The sequence below is a fragment of the Corvus cornix genome, chromosome 23, assembly GCF_000738735.6.
Source record: "Corvus cornix cornix isolate S_Up_H32 chromosome 23, ASM73873v5, whole genome shotgun sequence".
In the NCBI taxonomy this organism is placed as follows: domain Eukaryota; kingdom Metazoa; phylum Chordata; class Aves; order Passeriformes; family Corvidae; genus Corvus; species Corvus cornix.
Window position 1 is genome coordinate 4,891,540 of NC_046352.1, and position 17,066 is coordinate 4,908,605.

The following is a 17,066-nucleotide window of genomic DNA, read 5'->3' on the forward strand; positions in this document are numbered from 1 at the left end:
ATGAGAGGAAACAGCCTCAAATTGCACCAGGGAAGGTTAAAGTTGGATATTAGGGAAAATGTCTTCATTGAAAGGATGGTCAAGTCCTGGAACAGGCTGTCTAGGTCAGTGATGGAGGCACCATCCCTGGAAATGTTCAAAAAACGTGTAGATGTTGTACCTGGCGACAGTGCAAGGGGACTGGGATTATTTGGTCTTTAAAGGTCCCTTCCAACACAAACCACTCTATAATTCCATGATTTTTAAACACAAGGACACCTCATTACCCAAAAGCTCAAAAAAAAAAAATGCAGCCTTTGAACAGACAGCATGCTCTAAACTGGGAAGAGATAAAGTGATGAACTCAAACCCATCAAAGAGCAGGAATTTTTGCCTTAAGCCATCTGCAGAGAGGCAGGTCTTTCAAGCCCAGTCTCCAAGGGACCCAAAGCATCAGGGGACAAGTGATGGGACATGCTGGGAGTGCCACAACAGGAACCCAGTGGGACATGAGAGGCTATGGGAGAACACTTGAACTCTTCAACTAGTAAATCCAGACAAAAAGCACAACCCTGATGAAAAAAAATCAGAACCTTGCCATGCCTGGGCCCTGCTCCATCAGATCACACTGACCACAGTGAGTGCTGACAGCTGCTGGGAGCAAACAAGCCACTGAAGGGATGGAGGAAGGTGGGACAGTGCGTGAGTCACAAACAGAACAGGAGAAATCTGACAGGCACAAACAACTGAGGTTCTCTAGAGCACTGAAGTAATACCACAGGGACATAAATATAGGCGTGTCCATATACATTTATATATTTATGGGATAGAGATGTATCTCCAGTCTCCACTGGCACAGTCTGACGCTATCTAATGTGAGCACAGACAGAATTCAAGGCATCCAGCTCATCTGACTGCTGGAAAACACGTAATGAATGTTCCCATGGAAAGCCCCTCAGATGACGGGCAGGCAGGGAGGTGCCCGTCCGCAATCCTGTCCGCAGCTTTTTCCCTTGGAAACAAAAGCTCTGATCAGAACTTTTTGAAAATAACATGGGCAAAATACTTCTATTTCTTTGGGGAAATAACAGAGCTGTACCGAAGCAGCAGCAGCCCCTCAAGACAGCACCTCAGCACTACAGACAGCACTACACTTCTCAGGGAGTTCTGTGCACTTACAGGCCACAAATATTATTTCTCATTTAGTTTTAAGCTGGCCTATGCCCTGGGAGGTTTTCAACTGAATGTGTCTCCAGTCCAACACATGAGGGAATCTTTACCATCCCAACCAATTCTCCTCAAGGCAAAGACCATGCCTGGAAAACATCAACTTTTACATTCACCTTCCGGCTGTAACTGGGAGAAGCAGTAACGTAGGTCCCATGTGACAATGACCAACAGCTGTAACATTAATTATATGCAAAGATTTACAGTGCCTCAAGTCAGACACAGGGATTTTGTTGATTTAAAGAAAAAACTGCAGCAAAGCAATGAGCTTTCATATGCTGCACTGCAATGAGCTACAAACCCAGCCTGAACTAACCTCATTTCACTTGTCTTCAGCACCACTTGCCTCATTCCATTAGAGATGTCCCAGCTAACATGTGCAAGTTGGCAAGGAGGGAAATAAATTTTTTACCCTAATCTACATAAGCCTCCATAAACTCAGCCACAGAAGGATACAACTAAATATAGCCACGTCACCCCAGACCACTCCAGCTGCCAAACAGAAAAATTTGGCAGGCAGAAAGCTTAAGTCCAAACTGCTCCCAAGGGAAGGCGGCAGCCTCGGGCAGTCACACGCAGTCTGTGCCCCAACAACCCTGCAGCACCTTTAGAACATTATTCTCTGCTGGACACCACCAGGCAGTGAGTTTAAGGCATCTCCATGCAAAAAAACCCAAACCCAAAACCCCCAAGGTCTGTCCTGCTCAAGGCTTGAAGTCAAAATCCACACCACTCGCTAGATGTTTAACTTCTCTTTCAACAGTGGTCTCAAATAGGAGAAAAAGAAATTAAAATCACTGGCTTAATTCATATCAACAATCCCACCAACAGACAGAGATTAAACAGGTAAAGCCATTTCTTTGTCAGGCCTGGGGGTGTTATAAGTCATGGTGAGCACACAAAAGGTCTTAAAAATGAAATGAAAAATACCTCGACAGTAGCATCACCTGACCCTAAATCCATTCTGTGCTAGATCTGAATCCCCTGCTGCACTGACTGACAAGCAGGATGAGGAATGGGATAAAGAATGGGATGAGGAATGGGATGAATGCCTTGCAGGGCTCGATCCTGGCTGCTACTCAGGCTAGAAATGCAAGGTCTGGGTAAAACAGCCCTGCAACAGAGCGAGACCCTCCGACCTCCTGAGCCCAACTTCATGCAAACACTGTGAGACAGAACAGCTCAGCAAAGCTTCAGTTTAGAAACTGCACTTTATTACTTGCAGAAACAAGGTAATTAATGTTGTAAAGCACAGTCCACTATTGTAAACATGAAAGAAGTCTGTTAAAAAGGTCCCAACTCTAATACAGATGTAGCAACCTTAATGATGTTTACCAAAACATCAACCCGCCCCCCACCATGTTATTATTTAAACATACCCCTTTTACAGAGCACACATGCACATCTGGAGCGACACCTCTGCAACAGAGAGGCACAAAAATTAGAGACAATGGCTTATGGAAATCCAGGAGTGGCCATAAGCCACTGGCTCTTAACCTTGACTCGTTATGCTGAGCTTTCTCTCTACAAACATGTTCTTACAGAAAAGACATGAAGGGGCTTGAGTGCGTTCAGAGAAGGCAACAGAGCTGGGGAAGGGTCGGGAGCACAAGCCTGATGAGGAACAGCTGAGGGAGCTGGGGCAACTCAGCCTGGACAAAAAGAGGGTCAGAGAGCCCTTACTGCTCTCTACAACTACCTGAAAGGGGCAGGTGGTACCTGAAAGGTGGGGAACTGGCTGGGCACTGGGCGGGTGGTGGTGAGCAGCTGTGTCATTTACATCACTTCTTTATCTGTTTGGGTTTTTTTTCTTTTTGCTATTTTTCTTTTAATGCTATTATTATTATTGTTATTGTTATTGTTGTTATTTTATTTCAATTATTGAGCTGTTCTTATCTCAACCCACTTTTACCCTTCTGATTCTCTCCCAGTACTCAGCTGTTGGTTGGGGCTAAACCACAACAGCCAGCTCCAGGCAACCTCTGGATTTTAAAAGTTCAAAATTTCACAAGAAGAAATGCACATACACATCCCTCTAACCCCACATGAGTCTCCATCACCTTCTTGATTCGATGCTTTCACATTTTGGATCCTTCTTTATTTTTGCCTGTCTCATCAACAGCAGTTTCGCAGTTCCCCCTTTCTCCTTCTTTAGCATCAGCAATGACAATTTTATTCCTTTGTTTGAGCCCACCATGCTTCAAAACTGGTTTTAAAATTATGAGATTTGAACAAGAAAGCAGAAAGGAGGCACGTGTTGGGGTATGTGCACAAGAGGAGGGAGGTTATTTAAGACTCAGCATTAACTTTTCGGGCAAGCTTGGATCATTGGGAAGCTTTCCATAACCATGAAGGGTTAAAATCTTGTTGCTCTTTAAATAAAAGCTGAGTCCCATCCAATCTCATGCCATCACCAGCTAAAACATTAAAGAGAAGCCACTTATTACAAGTATCCAAAATAACATCAGGGGAGCTGACAACACTCAACTCTCCTCTAGCTCTCTTCTGAGCAGCCTTTTCACTCTATTCTTTCTTCCAATTTTTCATTCTTTTTTTTCCTCCATCTACTGGGCTCCATCTACCATAAACCAAAGTCAATCTGAGAGTTTACCATCTGTTCTGTGTCACTTTCTTCAGCTTTAAACTCTCTTTCTTCCCCTTTTTTCCCAGTAATGTAACCAGCACCTGTAGCTAGCCTGTTACCTCTCCAGTATTTATGAACCAGTTCGGGGTCAAACCCAAACATTGATGCCTCAGTGGTTTAACAGGGGGAAGACAGAAGTGTTGTTTCATGACTTCGTGGTTTCTCACCCGAACGTCAACCATGAACCATGGCACATGTACAACTTTGCTTTCTGCTTTATCTCTCCTTTTAAAGAAATGGAGAAAGATTTGAACTGGGATTCACAGACTTTGTGTGGCTGGGATTCTGTGACCCCCTGATTTTGCTCAAGAGCTGATGAGAAACCTGGGAAGTTAGCTCCCTTTTCACTTTCTGAACCATCATCCCTGTCACCTAAAATATGAAGGTGCATTAGTGAACAGAAGCTCACTAGTTACTGAGATGAGACATTTTTCAGGAAGCTCCTCTTTGGGGAATGAGCCCAAATAGAAGTCATTGAGATTCAAAAAAAGATCTGTAATTCTCAAAAATGTTATTCATTATTAACAGAGCATTTCATAATACTGATGAGACTGTCGGAATTCAAATGCTTTAACTGTAAGATCACAAAAATATTTAACCTGAGTTAAATTTATCTTGATGTGCCTTTTGAGCTGCTCTTTGTTCCCTTCTCAAAGCAGTTAAAGTTGGAAATAAATCCATCTTGTTTTATTGTCAGCAGCATCTATTCTGCTTAGCAGCATCTATTCTGCTTAGCAGGCATTTAGGCAAATTTATTAACAAACCTGTTTTTAGCCCACAAACACATAAATCTGTAGAAGGCAGCATCTTGATAAAAGCTCAGGAATCAGAGGAAAAAAATAGCAAGAAAAGAACAAGTGGAAAAAGCTACAGTGCAGGGACTCTCAGGAGGGGACAGGGCTCCTTTATATGTTATTCTCCATCAAATAAATCCACAAAATCTAAGTGAAAACGTCTGGTCCACACAGTACCAGACCTGTGCACTTCACTGCAGCAGCAGGGCCAGAGGATTTCCGCTGCTCACTGCTTTCCCTTTTAAGCTGCTTTTCCCTCCTACCTGTGTCCCTGCTCAGGATGATCCCCTGACAATTCAGCAGGGAACAGACTGCTGGGAACAGCAGGGAACAGATCATCACAGGGAAAAAGTGTTGCCCCATTCCAACTTGGGGTGTGTGAACATACTTCTACAGGGAGATGCCATATGGAAAACAGCCATTCCTTAGGAGATCGCTGCTAATGACATGAAGTGCTGCTTGAACATCACCTGGACAAACTTGGCATACTGGCAAAAAAACTTTGCTGGTTATTTTATAGGATTGCTAAGACTGGTGGAGGTTTTCCTGTATTCTGCTCCATTCCAGCAGCAAAGCTTCCAAACTCACACTGGAGGGGCTGTGAGGTGCAAAGCTCCCCCACAGCAGCATATGATTCTTTGACCAGTTTTCTTCTCAGTAGCAGATTTTTGGACATTAACAGTTGGCTGCTTTTGCGTAGTGAGAGCCAAAAAGTCCTGGAAGCTGTTCAGAGGCTATAGACAGGTCAGGATTTTCACCAGCCATTCCGTTTTACATGGAAAGGATTCCATGGCATCCAGGACAAAGGGCTGACTTGCTCCTACCTCTCCTCTTGGCTCACCTTCTCCCCCATTCCCCATTGCTTTTCTTTTACAAATAAAGAATATCTGAATTTGAAGATCTGGACCTTGTAACTTTTTTTTTTATCCTTTTAACCTTTGCTCAGCTCTTAGACCCAACTGACAGCTTGGGCAGAGGCAGGACCCAGCTGGGATCAAACATCCATTTGTACTCACCGTGTCCCTCCAGCCCAGCCCAGCCCAGCTTTGGGGTTGGATGTGGGAGAAGGTGCAGCTCTGATGGTGGGACATGGTGAGAAGGGAAGCAAGAGGGTGGGATCCTGCAGTGACTTTTTGTGGGATTCATTAACCTACTTTGGCACGCAGCTCAGAATAGCTCACCCATTTGCATTTTAAGATTATGCACACATAAGTGCTGCAAGGGTTGCTGTGGCATCCAGGAGCCGAACCAAGCCCAGATTCCCTGATCAGCCAAGCAAAATGTTAACCACTAGTGCAACTAACCTCCCTAAATAATCAACCTGCCTTTCTTTTTCATTTTTTAAACACTACATAAATTGTTGGCAAAATATAACCTTAAGCTGGGGAAATACTTAACCTAGAACATGTGGCAAGGACACCCAAGTGACAACCATCCTGTTTGATGTCATCCAAACATTAATGGTTTCCCATTGTGCCTGTACAGTTACTGAACAGAATTAATCTGTGTATGTTATTTTCTCCAGATTCTTTACACTTGCAACCCACAGATCACTCAAATGAAAAACCTGCCACAGCACCTACAGAAATTCACTGAAATCTGTGATAATTTAGTTCAGCTCCTGCCCAAGGCTTCCTCTTGCACCATTTAAACAAGTTCCAAAAGTAAATTAATTGATGCAAAGTTATCAACCTCATACATCCTAATTTTCACCAACTATTATGTAGTTTTACCTGTGAGGAATGGAAGATGGAGGGGTACAGATCACCTTGGTCACTGCAGTATTAACCTGAATAATGCAAAATCTTCCCACTAATTAGCAAACACAGGTGTATGACATAAATAGTATTAACTAAATAGAGTACTGCATCCAGCTCTGGAGTCCCCAAGGGACATGAAACTGCTGGGGAGTCCAGAGGAGGTCACTGAGTTGATGACATGCCTGGAACTCCTCTGCTTTGGAGTGAGGCTGGAGCTGGGGTTGTACAGCCTGGAGAAGAGAAGGCCCCAGGGAGACCTTAGAGCCCCTTCCAGTGTCGAAAGAGGCTCCAGGAAACATGGAGAGGGACTTGGGACAAGGACCTGGAGTGACAGGACAAGGTGGAATGGCTTTCCACTGCCAGAAAGGGAGGGCAGGGTTAGATGGGATATTGGGAAGAAATTCTCCCCTGTGAGGGTGGTGAAGCCCTGGCAAAGGTTGCCCAGAGAAGCTGTGGCTGCCCCATCCCTGGAAGTGTCCAAGGCCAGGCTGGACGGGTCTTGGACCAACCTAGGAGAGTGGAAGGTGTCCCTGCCCATGGCAGGGGTGGGACTGGACGGTTCTTCAAGATCCCATCCTGGGATTCTACAACTATAAACCAACCCTTGTTAGACAAGCCCAGTGCACCATGCAGGGCTCAGCCTCCAGCAGTGAGGAGCAGGAGGAGAAGGAGGAGAAGGAGGAGGAGCATGGCCTGGCACTCACCAATGATGCCGCTGTCTCTGCTCTCCAGCGTGGATGTGGGGCTGGTGACGGCTCCATAGGTGCAGTCCTTGGCCGTGACGCTGGTGCTGACGGGCGGCAGGGTGGAGCAGGGGCTGCTGGCCGGCGGGGAGGCCGTGCTGCTGGTCAGGGTGGAGCAGGGGCTGATGCGCTGCGTCACCGCCGAGCTCTGGAAAACGGCAAGCGGGAACACATCACTCACCACAGGCACTGCGAGGGGGAAAGTCTTTCGGTAGCTCACACTTGAGGATTTGCTTTGTCTGGTGAGGTTAAGAAGTGCTTTACAGTTTGAAATGAAACATCCGCTAGGCCACCCTCCACCTCTGGCAGACACCAGGCTCGTTTTTCCCCTTCATGCCTCAGAGATCCCAGCTTCCATGTTCAATAGGAGCCGCAGGAAACATAAATAGTGGTATTTATCAAAAGCCTGATTTCCATACTTGATCAGGAGTTTTGATTATTTTGTTAGCATTGAACTGAAAGCTTAAAAGAAAAAAGCACAAATAAACAAAAATCGTGACAGAAAGGTAAATTCTGTGCCTCTGCTGAAGTGGAGATCTCTGGGGCGGGAAGCAGACAGTGTGATCTCACCTTTACTTACAGCTACAATCATCATATCCAGGAAATCCTACAAAGACCTCTGGGCTGTTTCCATCTGCTCAGAATCCTTGTGGGGCTGCAGTTTTTATTTTGCTCTATAAATGTTTCCTCCATTCCAGGAAAACAACAGAGATCCCTTATCTAGGTACCAGATGGCCCTTCCCTGCCCAGGCATGCTTTCCCCACCAGACAAAGTATAAAAAATCCCTCCATAATATGGAAAATGCAGCAGCACAAAGAAGATGCTGTTTTAAAAGTGATTTTTGGTAAGACCCTATAGGATACTGTGTAGGGAGATGGATTTACTAAAAATGCAAAATCCTTCTTGAATTCAATTTGATATATGACAGAACCCTTGTTTTAACTACAGGCTACTGGATACAGAAGCTCCCCTGGAAAAAGGTTCTACCTGCTGAAGACACATCCTGGAGCACCTGCAGGGGACAAAACTGCTGTGCAGGGTCAAGGGGCTCGGCAGGCGCAGGTGGCTTCTTGTGTACCCAACACAGCAACTTCATCACCCTTACACTGGACTTCAGAGATTTTTTTTGGAAATAAACTGGCAATTTCAACACTTCCCTAGCACAGGACTGGCTGACAGAACAGGCACCCATTCACAGGGTGGGCACTGGAGGAGCCACACCCTCAGGAGGGTCAGTCCATTGCCCCTCAAGGATGGGCAAAAAGTAAGCATTAAAAAATGGGAGTTTCAGCACATTATCCTCCCCGGAGTTCATCTTTAGGGTGCTGCAGAGGGAGGTGACCCCGTGTCTCCCTGGCTCAGGGGACAGTGCAGAGCACAGCCAGTTCTGCACTGCTGCTGTTGGCTGGAGCTAAGCTCAGCAGGTTGCACTTCACTCACCGTAAAATGATCCTGGTCCCAAGGAAGGAACAGCAGAGGTTCATTCCCCATCTGGAATTTGCTTAAATGAGATTTCTTTAATTCTGTGTGAACATCCCCATATAATTGTGTGGCTTTGTATCCCCCCTTCTCTGTGGCATTTGAAGGAGACCACAGAGAGCATCATACCTGCAAACTGCGTAACAGGCTTGACATGTAATTTTTACTCCTCCTTCCTATTTCATATTTGAAACTTAGAAAAAATGTCTGGGAGGGACTTTTTAAAGTCGAACATGTAGAAGATTTACTGGTGTTTTGTATTAGGAGGCAGCTACCACATGAAGCTACCAGGAAAAAACCTACTTTGTCCAGCTTCATGGGTTTTGTAAAAATCCTTACTCAGAGTGGAACTGCCCTGGTGCTGGAGGCAACACAGAGCATCCCCGGCAGGGGGATGGGGCAGCCTCTCAGCCAACCCCAGCTCTGCTCTCATGCTAGAGGGAGCTGAATCAATCTCAACTTAATTACAGAATATCCCCAACATGGATCAGCGCATCAGCAAGCCAGGGACACAGTGCTAATGGCCACAGCTCTGCCAGCAGGTTTGTGTGTTAAAACAGACACCCCAACACAGCAGAAAATAAACCGTGTGAATATTTCCATGTTAATTAATCTCCCTCTGGTATCCATCATGGTCAGTCTCTTCTTCCAAGCAACATGCAACAGGATAAGGGGAAATGGCCTCAAGTTGAGCCAGGGCAGGTTCAGATTGGATATCAGGGAAAACTTCGCTGACAGAGTGGTCAGGCATTGGAATAGGCTGCCCAAGGCAATGGTGGAGTCGCCATCCCTGGAAGTGTTCAAACAGCCAGCAGATGTGGCACTTCATGATATGGTTTAGTGACATGGTGGGATTCAGTCAAAGGTTGGACTTGATGGTCTTGGAGGTATTTTCCAACCTTAATGATCCTGTGATTTTAAAACACCTGCAGTGTACATGGTGGCTGCCAACACATGGTCATCTCCTGAAGTACCTGGGACAAGCAAACCAACACTCTCCTCTCTCCATCCAATTTACAGTGCCACTGGTAAATCCCAGTTATTGTTATTTTCCATTCTTTCACATTCTAGGCACTTACCAGTACCTCTCCTTTTATCCCAGTGCCTCCTAGGAACTGCAAGTAAGCTGACTGCTCTGGGAATTTTGGCTCTCTGAATACTCTGGTTTCACACAGTCATTACATCACCTGTAACACGATTTCTCTCCCCACAAACCTCTTCTGTCTCTTCATACTGCAAGTTTTTCAGGTGTCTAAATACACTACTGATTTTTCTAAATCTGCTTTTAATTTTGCAAAACTATTTCTAGCTCATTCATTGTACTGGCCAAATTAAAAACTACCTGTGTGTCATATTCAATGAAAATATTCCATTATTTTTTTCCCTTTATAATTGCCGGGGTTTATTATTATTCTTAGTATAACCTAATACAGGGCTCTTTTTGGCTTGCTGGTCTGTGCCACACAGATGTTTTCACTGAGCTACCCACCACAGTGGGACTATCTTCTGATTTATCACAGCTGATGGGACTCTGTCAGCACACCTGAACCATTACATCAGCTTTTCCCAATATTTTTTTTAACTCGCTGACAGTCCAATGAACTGCATCAAGTTTAAGGTAATATAATTTGGGAGCTTTGGACAAGGAAGGCCAAGGGTATCCTGGGCTGCATGTGGAAGTGTGATGCTGGCAGGGGAAGGAGATGATGCCTCTCCTCTGCCTAGCTCTGCTCAGTTCTATGTCCTTTTTATGTTGGGGGCACCAGAACTGTACAGAGAATTTCAGGTGGGGAATAACCCAACCCAATCTCACCTGCCCCTGCTTGAAGGAGAAGGTTGGTTTAGATGATCTCCAGAAATGCCTGCCAATCTCGAACTACAGCATCTAAAATTTCCATCAGCTTACATATGGGATCTTCCAGAATGTAAAGCTTTATTACTATTATAAATTCTTTATGGTGAAGTTTTTCTATGTCTTTGCTTTAACTGTCATTTTAAACGAATCCCCACTGAAACTTAGTACAAAATAACACCCACTAGCTTTAAAACACAGAAACCACTGCACTTTAAAGCAAATTAAAATTCATGCAAGGATGGTACACTCATCTTCCCTCCAGCTGATAAAACTATTGTTTCATGAAATGCCAGCAAGTGATAGAAGTTCCTTTATTTGCTGTGTTATCAATGCAGCTCCTGAAGAACAAGCTCCTTGCAACTGGAAATTATGAAATAACACAGTATATCACTTGGCATTGACTGACATGTTTTATTTTTGTATTGATATAGAAGAATGTTCCTCTGTGTGAGTTTTAAATATAAATTTCCATTGACAGAACATTCTGTATTATTATTGCTGCTGTTTCATCTGTCACATTTTCACTGAACTTTGAAAAATTACTCTGTTCTGCCAGAGCCTCAACGTCCTTTGTGCTGCTCTGGCAGACAGTACAGCTAGAGCGAATTTCCCAAAAAGTAGGAGAAAAAGGATTTAATCCCCAGCACTTGGGATCTCCCACTCAGGAAATCACGATTAAAAGCACAGAAAACATACTATTTCATTACAATCTGGATTAGAGAATATATCCTTGGATATAGTCAAAGTAAGACAACGGGGCGGGGGGGGAAAGGCAACATAGACATGTACAGATTGGGCAGTTCCAGTGCAAACATTCCTATTCCTTATCTTTCTTTCAGCTGATGCACTGGTGAGATGGCAAACAATTATTGTCTCGCCTGAGAAGGCAAAGCATGGCTGGAATAACAAGCAGCATCTTTTGATACAAAGAATGTTTTCTTTGCCCAGCTCATGTAAATTAACACATTAAAACCCAAAAAGGGTTCTAATTTTTAAATTCAAGTGCAAACTACTGGCCAGAGTCCCAATCAGATTTTAATTAATCAATGATTAATAGAAGAGTTAATCTTTGCAAATCCCATAAACATCTCATTGCATGATTTTCAACATGACTGGAAGTAGGGTAGTGGAAGAAATTCAGTTTGGGATGGAGATCTGGAGAGATTTTCCCAGAATTTGCTGCAATTTGGAAGCAGCTTTAGCTTGGACAGGATTTGTTTGCTGAGACAGCCAGTGGGAGATGGCAGAGTCAGAGGAGAGTCCCAAAAATGTGAGATGGCTAGGGCTGAGGTAGAGAGGCTGATGGAGAAGAGAGGCTGATGGAGGGAAGGAAGAGGCAATGCTGACGGAGGAAGATGAGATGCTGATGGAGAAGGTTCATTCAGCCTCCAGAAAGGACAGCTACACTGGATCCAAGGACAGCTGCAGCCTTCCACTATCTGCAGGGGCCGGAGAGAAGACACAGCCACACTCCTCTAAGAAGTGGAAAGGGAAAGGACAAGGAGCTACAGTAACAGGTTCTATCGAGGAAATTTTCTTCTCGGTAGAAGAAAAATGTTCTCACAGTTGGTGAGCCCCAAGACAGGCTGTCAAGAGAGCCCACTGATCTCCACCAGTGGAGATGTTCAAACCCTGCGTGGATGAGCCCTGAGAACCACGGTCCCTCCCTGAAGCCAGTCCTGCCTCCGGAGGGTGTGTGGATGGGACAATCTCGTGAGGTCACTTCCAACCTTGAGTATTCCGGGATTCTAGGCAAGTGCTAACAGCAGGAGACGCTTACAAAGGAAGGAAAAAATTAACTTGGTAATTGAGGAACCAGCCCCTCTTTATCTTTTCCAGAACAGGAATAGCATTCAAAGACCCTAGAAAACTTTTCCATGCAAAAATTAGCACATAGCCCAAGATACCAATCTATTTTAGAGGACAAGTCTCTGTTATTTCTCTTTAGATTTTTTCTTTTATTTATTCTCCAAAGACATCCTTGGCTTTGGAGAAAAGATGGGGTTTTAATTTTTGTCAAAACGCAACAACAAAAGGAACCATTTATAGTAAAAGCTCTGCTTGGCTTTGAAGTATTCAGTTCAAATAGGTGCCTGTTAAAAGGACATTTTCTAGCCCAATGTAAAGCAAAATCCATTTTAAATCCACAATTTGCTTGAAAAAAATTGAATGGAAAGTGTTAAAAGTGTAACGTTTGTGTTAAGGGCAAAAACTTTACAAAATCACATTTCTTGGTTCTCAATCAAACAAGCTCATGCAGGAGATCAAAAACCTCTTGTGTCAGTCAGTCAACCCAACAAGGCCTTGGACACTTCCAGGGATGGGGCAGCCACAGCTTCTCTGGGCACCCTGTGCCAGGGCCTCCCCACCCCCAAAGGGAGGAATTTCTTCCCAACATCCCATCTAACCCAGCCCCCTCTGTCAGTGGGAAGTCATTCCTGTCACTCCAGGCCCTTGTCCAACATCCCTCTCCAGCTCTCCTGGACCTCTTCAGGCACTGGAAGGGACTCTAAGGTCTCCCCTTCTCTTCTCCAGGCTGACCATTCCTGGCTCTCCCAGCCTGGCTCCAGAGCAGAGGGGCTCCAGCACTCGGACCAACTCCGTGGCCTCCTCTGGACTTGCTCCAACAGGTCCACATCTCTCCTGTGCTGAGGACAGGCCACTTCTCACTGACTCTCTTTTTTAAGAAATTCAGGTTCTCTGAATTACATCTATGTTAAATATCTGACTTGTGCAGAGTCACCCAATGACTGTTAAAAGAACAGAGAATTGGAAGTGGCTGCTGAGTTTTGTACTCTTCTGCTACATGGACTATCCATCTGTCAATTTAAATACAAAAAGAGGCGGGAGAGAAACGGCTCCTATTTTCACTCTCAGCAAAAACTGCAGATTGTCCACACCTGAGGAAAAGGAGGGAGAAACTCAGGCTCAGGCAGTTTCTACAAAATCTGTATCATAGCCCAGAGCTGTCCAGCCAGCCAGGGGTATAACAAGCTCCATCACAATAAAGATTTTATGATTTGCCTTCTCTATCTGTTTTCAAGCATGAAATCACCTTGTTGGGCAAATATGAGCAAGAACTGTGACTATCTGTAAAATTAGGCTATTACTATTTCCCTCTCCCTTCTGCAGAGACTGTGAGTCTTTATGTAACACTACTAAAGTACTTCTGAAATATCACAAAAAAGATTCCAGGCAAGTACAGATTATTTTGGTCACTATAATCTGATTAGAAACACTGCCCACTCCTACATTTGCAGAAACAGAAAAACAACAGAAGCTGTCTCACATGGCTGATCCCTGAACCACGGCCTGCTGTTCTGGAAGGATGAGTCACTGCATGAAGAGGAGATGCAACCTTTACCTCAGCACCATTATTTTGTTAGGACACACCTGGTTGCCATGGAATTAGACAATAACCATCCTCTCCCAAGCTCCACAGTGATCCCAACCCATGCCACTTGGGATCAGGGGAGTCATACCTGGTTCTCGTCCTGCACCTCCATGCTGTACTGGGGCCCTGGCTGAACCTCCGTGACTTTCTCTCCGAGGAGGAAGCCCAGGCGAGTCATGAGTGTGTTTGCTGCCTCATCTACGGATGGAGGGGGTCCCAGCTCCTGCTCAGCATCACCTAAACAGAAGAAAACCAGATTCAGACAGGAATTGTTTACCTTGGCTGCTGCTCAGTGGCTTTACCAACACAACAGCGCTACCTGTTCATGCTGTACCCTCAGTATCCAGGTTTTCAGGTTATTCATGTTATTCAAGCCTGTTTTAGCATTCTATGCTGGTCATTACTTTTAGATCATGCACCATAGATACATGTTTTCTCCAATGTTAACTGTTGCTTCTCCTCTCACTGCTCATTATTTTCTCAGCACCTCCCATGGAAGCACACCTAGGCATCTTGTCCCTGTAGCAGAAGCACCAGAGCTACCAGGGAACAAGATTTTCTGCACCAGCACTGGAGAAGAGAGAGTGTTTGCTCTCCTCCCTCACACAGAAATTGCCCCCAAGTTACTCACAGAGAAGACAAGGCTACGAGAGCCATTTGGAAGGTGCTCCATGAGCTGCAGAGCAACCAACCTGTGAGCAGTTAACAGGAAAGACCAGGACAGAAAATACACGTGCAACTTCCACAGGCACCTGCTGGCCCAACACACTCATGGTCATATGAAAATCAAGTCTCTCCAGGTACAACCTACCTTCTGCACTCACCCTAGGGGCCATGCCACAAAGCAGTCTGCCTGCCAATTCCCCATCAAGTCTACAAAACAGGCCAAAACCAGCATTGCTAATAATTTTCCCTAATTTTTTTTCCACCACCTGTAGGAAAAGCAGCACAGACAAGCTTCCAGCTAGCAATGCATACCAGGAAAAGGCCAGGCCTGTATACCGGCATTTCTGTATACGTTTAATTTTGTAACAAAAATCTGTGGAGGTTTCTGACTTGTAGTATCACACAGGTAATTTGGGTTTCGAAAGTCAAGTTCCTTCCTGCTCACACCAGCAGCAGGGTGAAAGCCTGAAGGTCAAGTTCTTACCATGTTACACTGAAGTAATACTGTGCTTAGTGCAGTTGTAGGAGACTAATTAGGATTTGCAATTAGTCTATAGTTAATTATTTATCTGATAATGTACAATCTGGAAAAGAGCCCATCTCCATTTCCCAGCTCTGTCCTGGTTTGGGCTCCTCTGGCTCTCAGCCTGCAGCTACAGTAAAAGGATGCTATTTTAAATAAAACACTGCTTTTTGATAACTGTAACTGAAACCCACAAATCATGGAATCTGGGATAGGTACAAAACCTCTGGAAATTTAAGCCAGTTGCTTCCAGAAATTCCCATTTAACCTCATAGGGTACAGCTCACAGAAGCTTACAGCAATTTTTGGGTGTTTCATCTGCACTACAGCAAATTAAAAGCCTGGGAGCATCTCCCATGCAACCACAGCTGCGTTCCTAAGCACCACCAGCTCTGGAAGTTGAGCATCTGGAGCTGTCCTTCCACAGTGGCTTCACTGTTATGAAAATGGATGATACAGTAGGTCCACATAAGCTGCCTAAGACATTGAATCCCTATTGTACTGCTTGAACCAATGCTGACGTGAATCCGATAGATTTAAGAGAGACAAATTTAGATGGATGGCCCAATTTGCCGAACTGCTGACCACCCACAGTCAATCTGTGGGCATTTACTGGCTCTAGGAGACCAAGCCAGAACAGAGACATTTACGTAAAATGAAAACTAGAGAGACTTTTATTTCCAAGGTTATTTTTTTCTTTAAAAAGTTAGACTACCTTTTTAAAGGTAGACCTTTTTGGTAAAAGCCATTCCCAGAATATGGCTCCATAGTTTATTGTGCATTCCCCATCCTGTCTTCACAACCATGATATCAATAATATTCAAATGATGCTGACTTACACATCTGGGCAGAAAGGAACAGCTGGATCTACCTCAGCACTGCCCACCTGGGACAATTTAGGAGTGCCCAGGTGAGGCAGCTGTAGGGCACTGGGCACAGCCAGTTTCCTTTGGCTTAGTGCTGGGAACAACTCCCAACTAAAATTCACTCCTTGGAGGTTGAGTTTAACCTTGTCCTTAACCCCCTCTTCTTTTAACCTACCCCTAAAACATCTCCAAGGGGCACCAAGCCGGCTTTCACCTGTAAAATACAGAGAACTACAAGCTTACCCCAGGTCACTGTGTAGGTACATTGAAGATACAGAAGATAATAATTATGTGCTTTGATAACAGTCCTAACGGCAGGGGTTTGGAACCACGACATCTTCAAGGTCCCTTCAGCCCAAACCAGTCTGTGATTGTAATTCACAGAATCATGGAAAGGTTTGGCACGGGAGGGACCTAAAGCTCATCCAGTGCCACCCCCTGACATGTGCAGAGACACCTCCCACTAGACCAGGCTGCTCCAAGCCCCATCCAAGGTGTCCTTGAACACTGCCAGGGATGGGGCAACCACAGCTTCTCTGGGCAACCTGTGCCAGGGCCTCCCCGCCCTCTCAGGGAATAATTTCTTCCTCATATCTGATCTAACTCTGACGTCTTTCATCTTAAGGTTGTTCCGACTTGTCTTGTCACTCCATGCTCCTTCCCTGCGGGATACTGCTTGTGGTACAAGGTATCACCAGCTGAACCACAGCAGCGGAGCTGCGAGACCTTCACATTTCATGCAGAATTATCAATTATTTTATTGTAACCTGGCTTTCAAAGTACAGATAACTTTGAACTTAAGCAAAGCTCTATTGTACTGGATTATCCCCTCCTTAAGTCTTACAAAATAAGTGGAGTCATTTAACTGAATGTCAAAGAACAGACATAACAGCTCTGAGGTGCCGTGAATGGGTATTATGGAAGAAAGCTGTAAGGTGCCTTTCAGGGCTGACAGTAACACCTAATACTCTCTTCCTAAGTTCAGTGAAAGGGCGTAACTGGTTTTTTCTCCCTTCCCACGTGTGTTATCCAGTTGGTGCTGCGACCACATTTTACACTCACTTCAGCACACTCCCGTCTCACCAGGAAATTTGAGCACAGAATTGATAACACAACTTGCCTGAGATATTTTTAA

General features: G+C 44.8%; 1 protein-coding gene across 10 annotated transcripts in view; it reads right to left on the reverse strand.

The window, feature by feature from the left end:
• The window catches only part of TANC2 (tetratricopeptide repeat, ankyrin repeat and coiled-coil containing 2), a 195,641-nt gene that overhangs the window by 75,410 nt on the left and 103,165 nt on the right, over positions 1-17,066 (reverse strand). For all 10 annotated transcript variants that reach the window (XM_039564476.1, XM_039564478.1, XM_039564480.1 and 7 more), the window contains 2 exons: positions 13,965-14,113; positions 7,109-7,295 (listed from right to left, as the gene is read on the reverse strand). In XM_039564476.1, the coding sequence (XP_039420410.1) occupies positions 7,109-7,295; positions 13,965-14,113 (336 nt within the window). The remainder of the gene's footprint in view (positions 1-7,108; positions 7,296-13,964; positions 14,114-17,066) is intronic.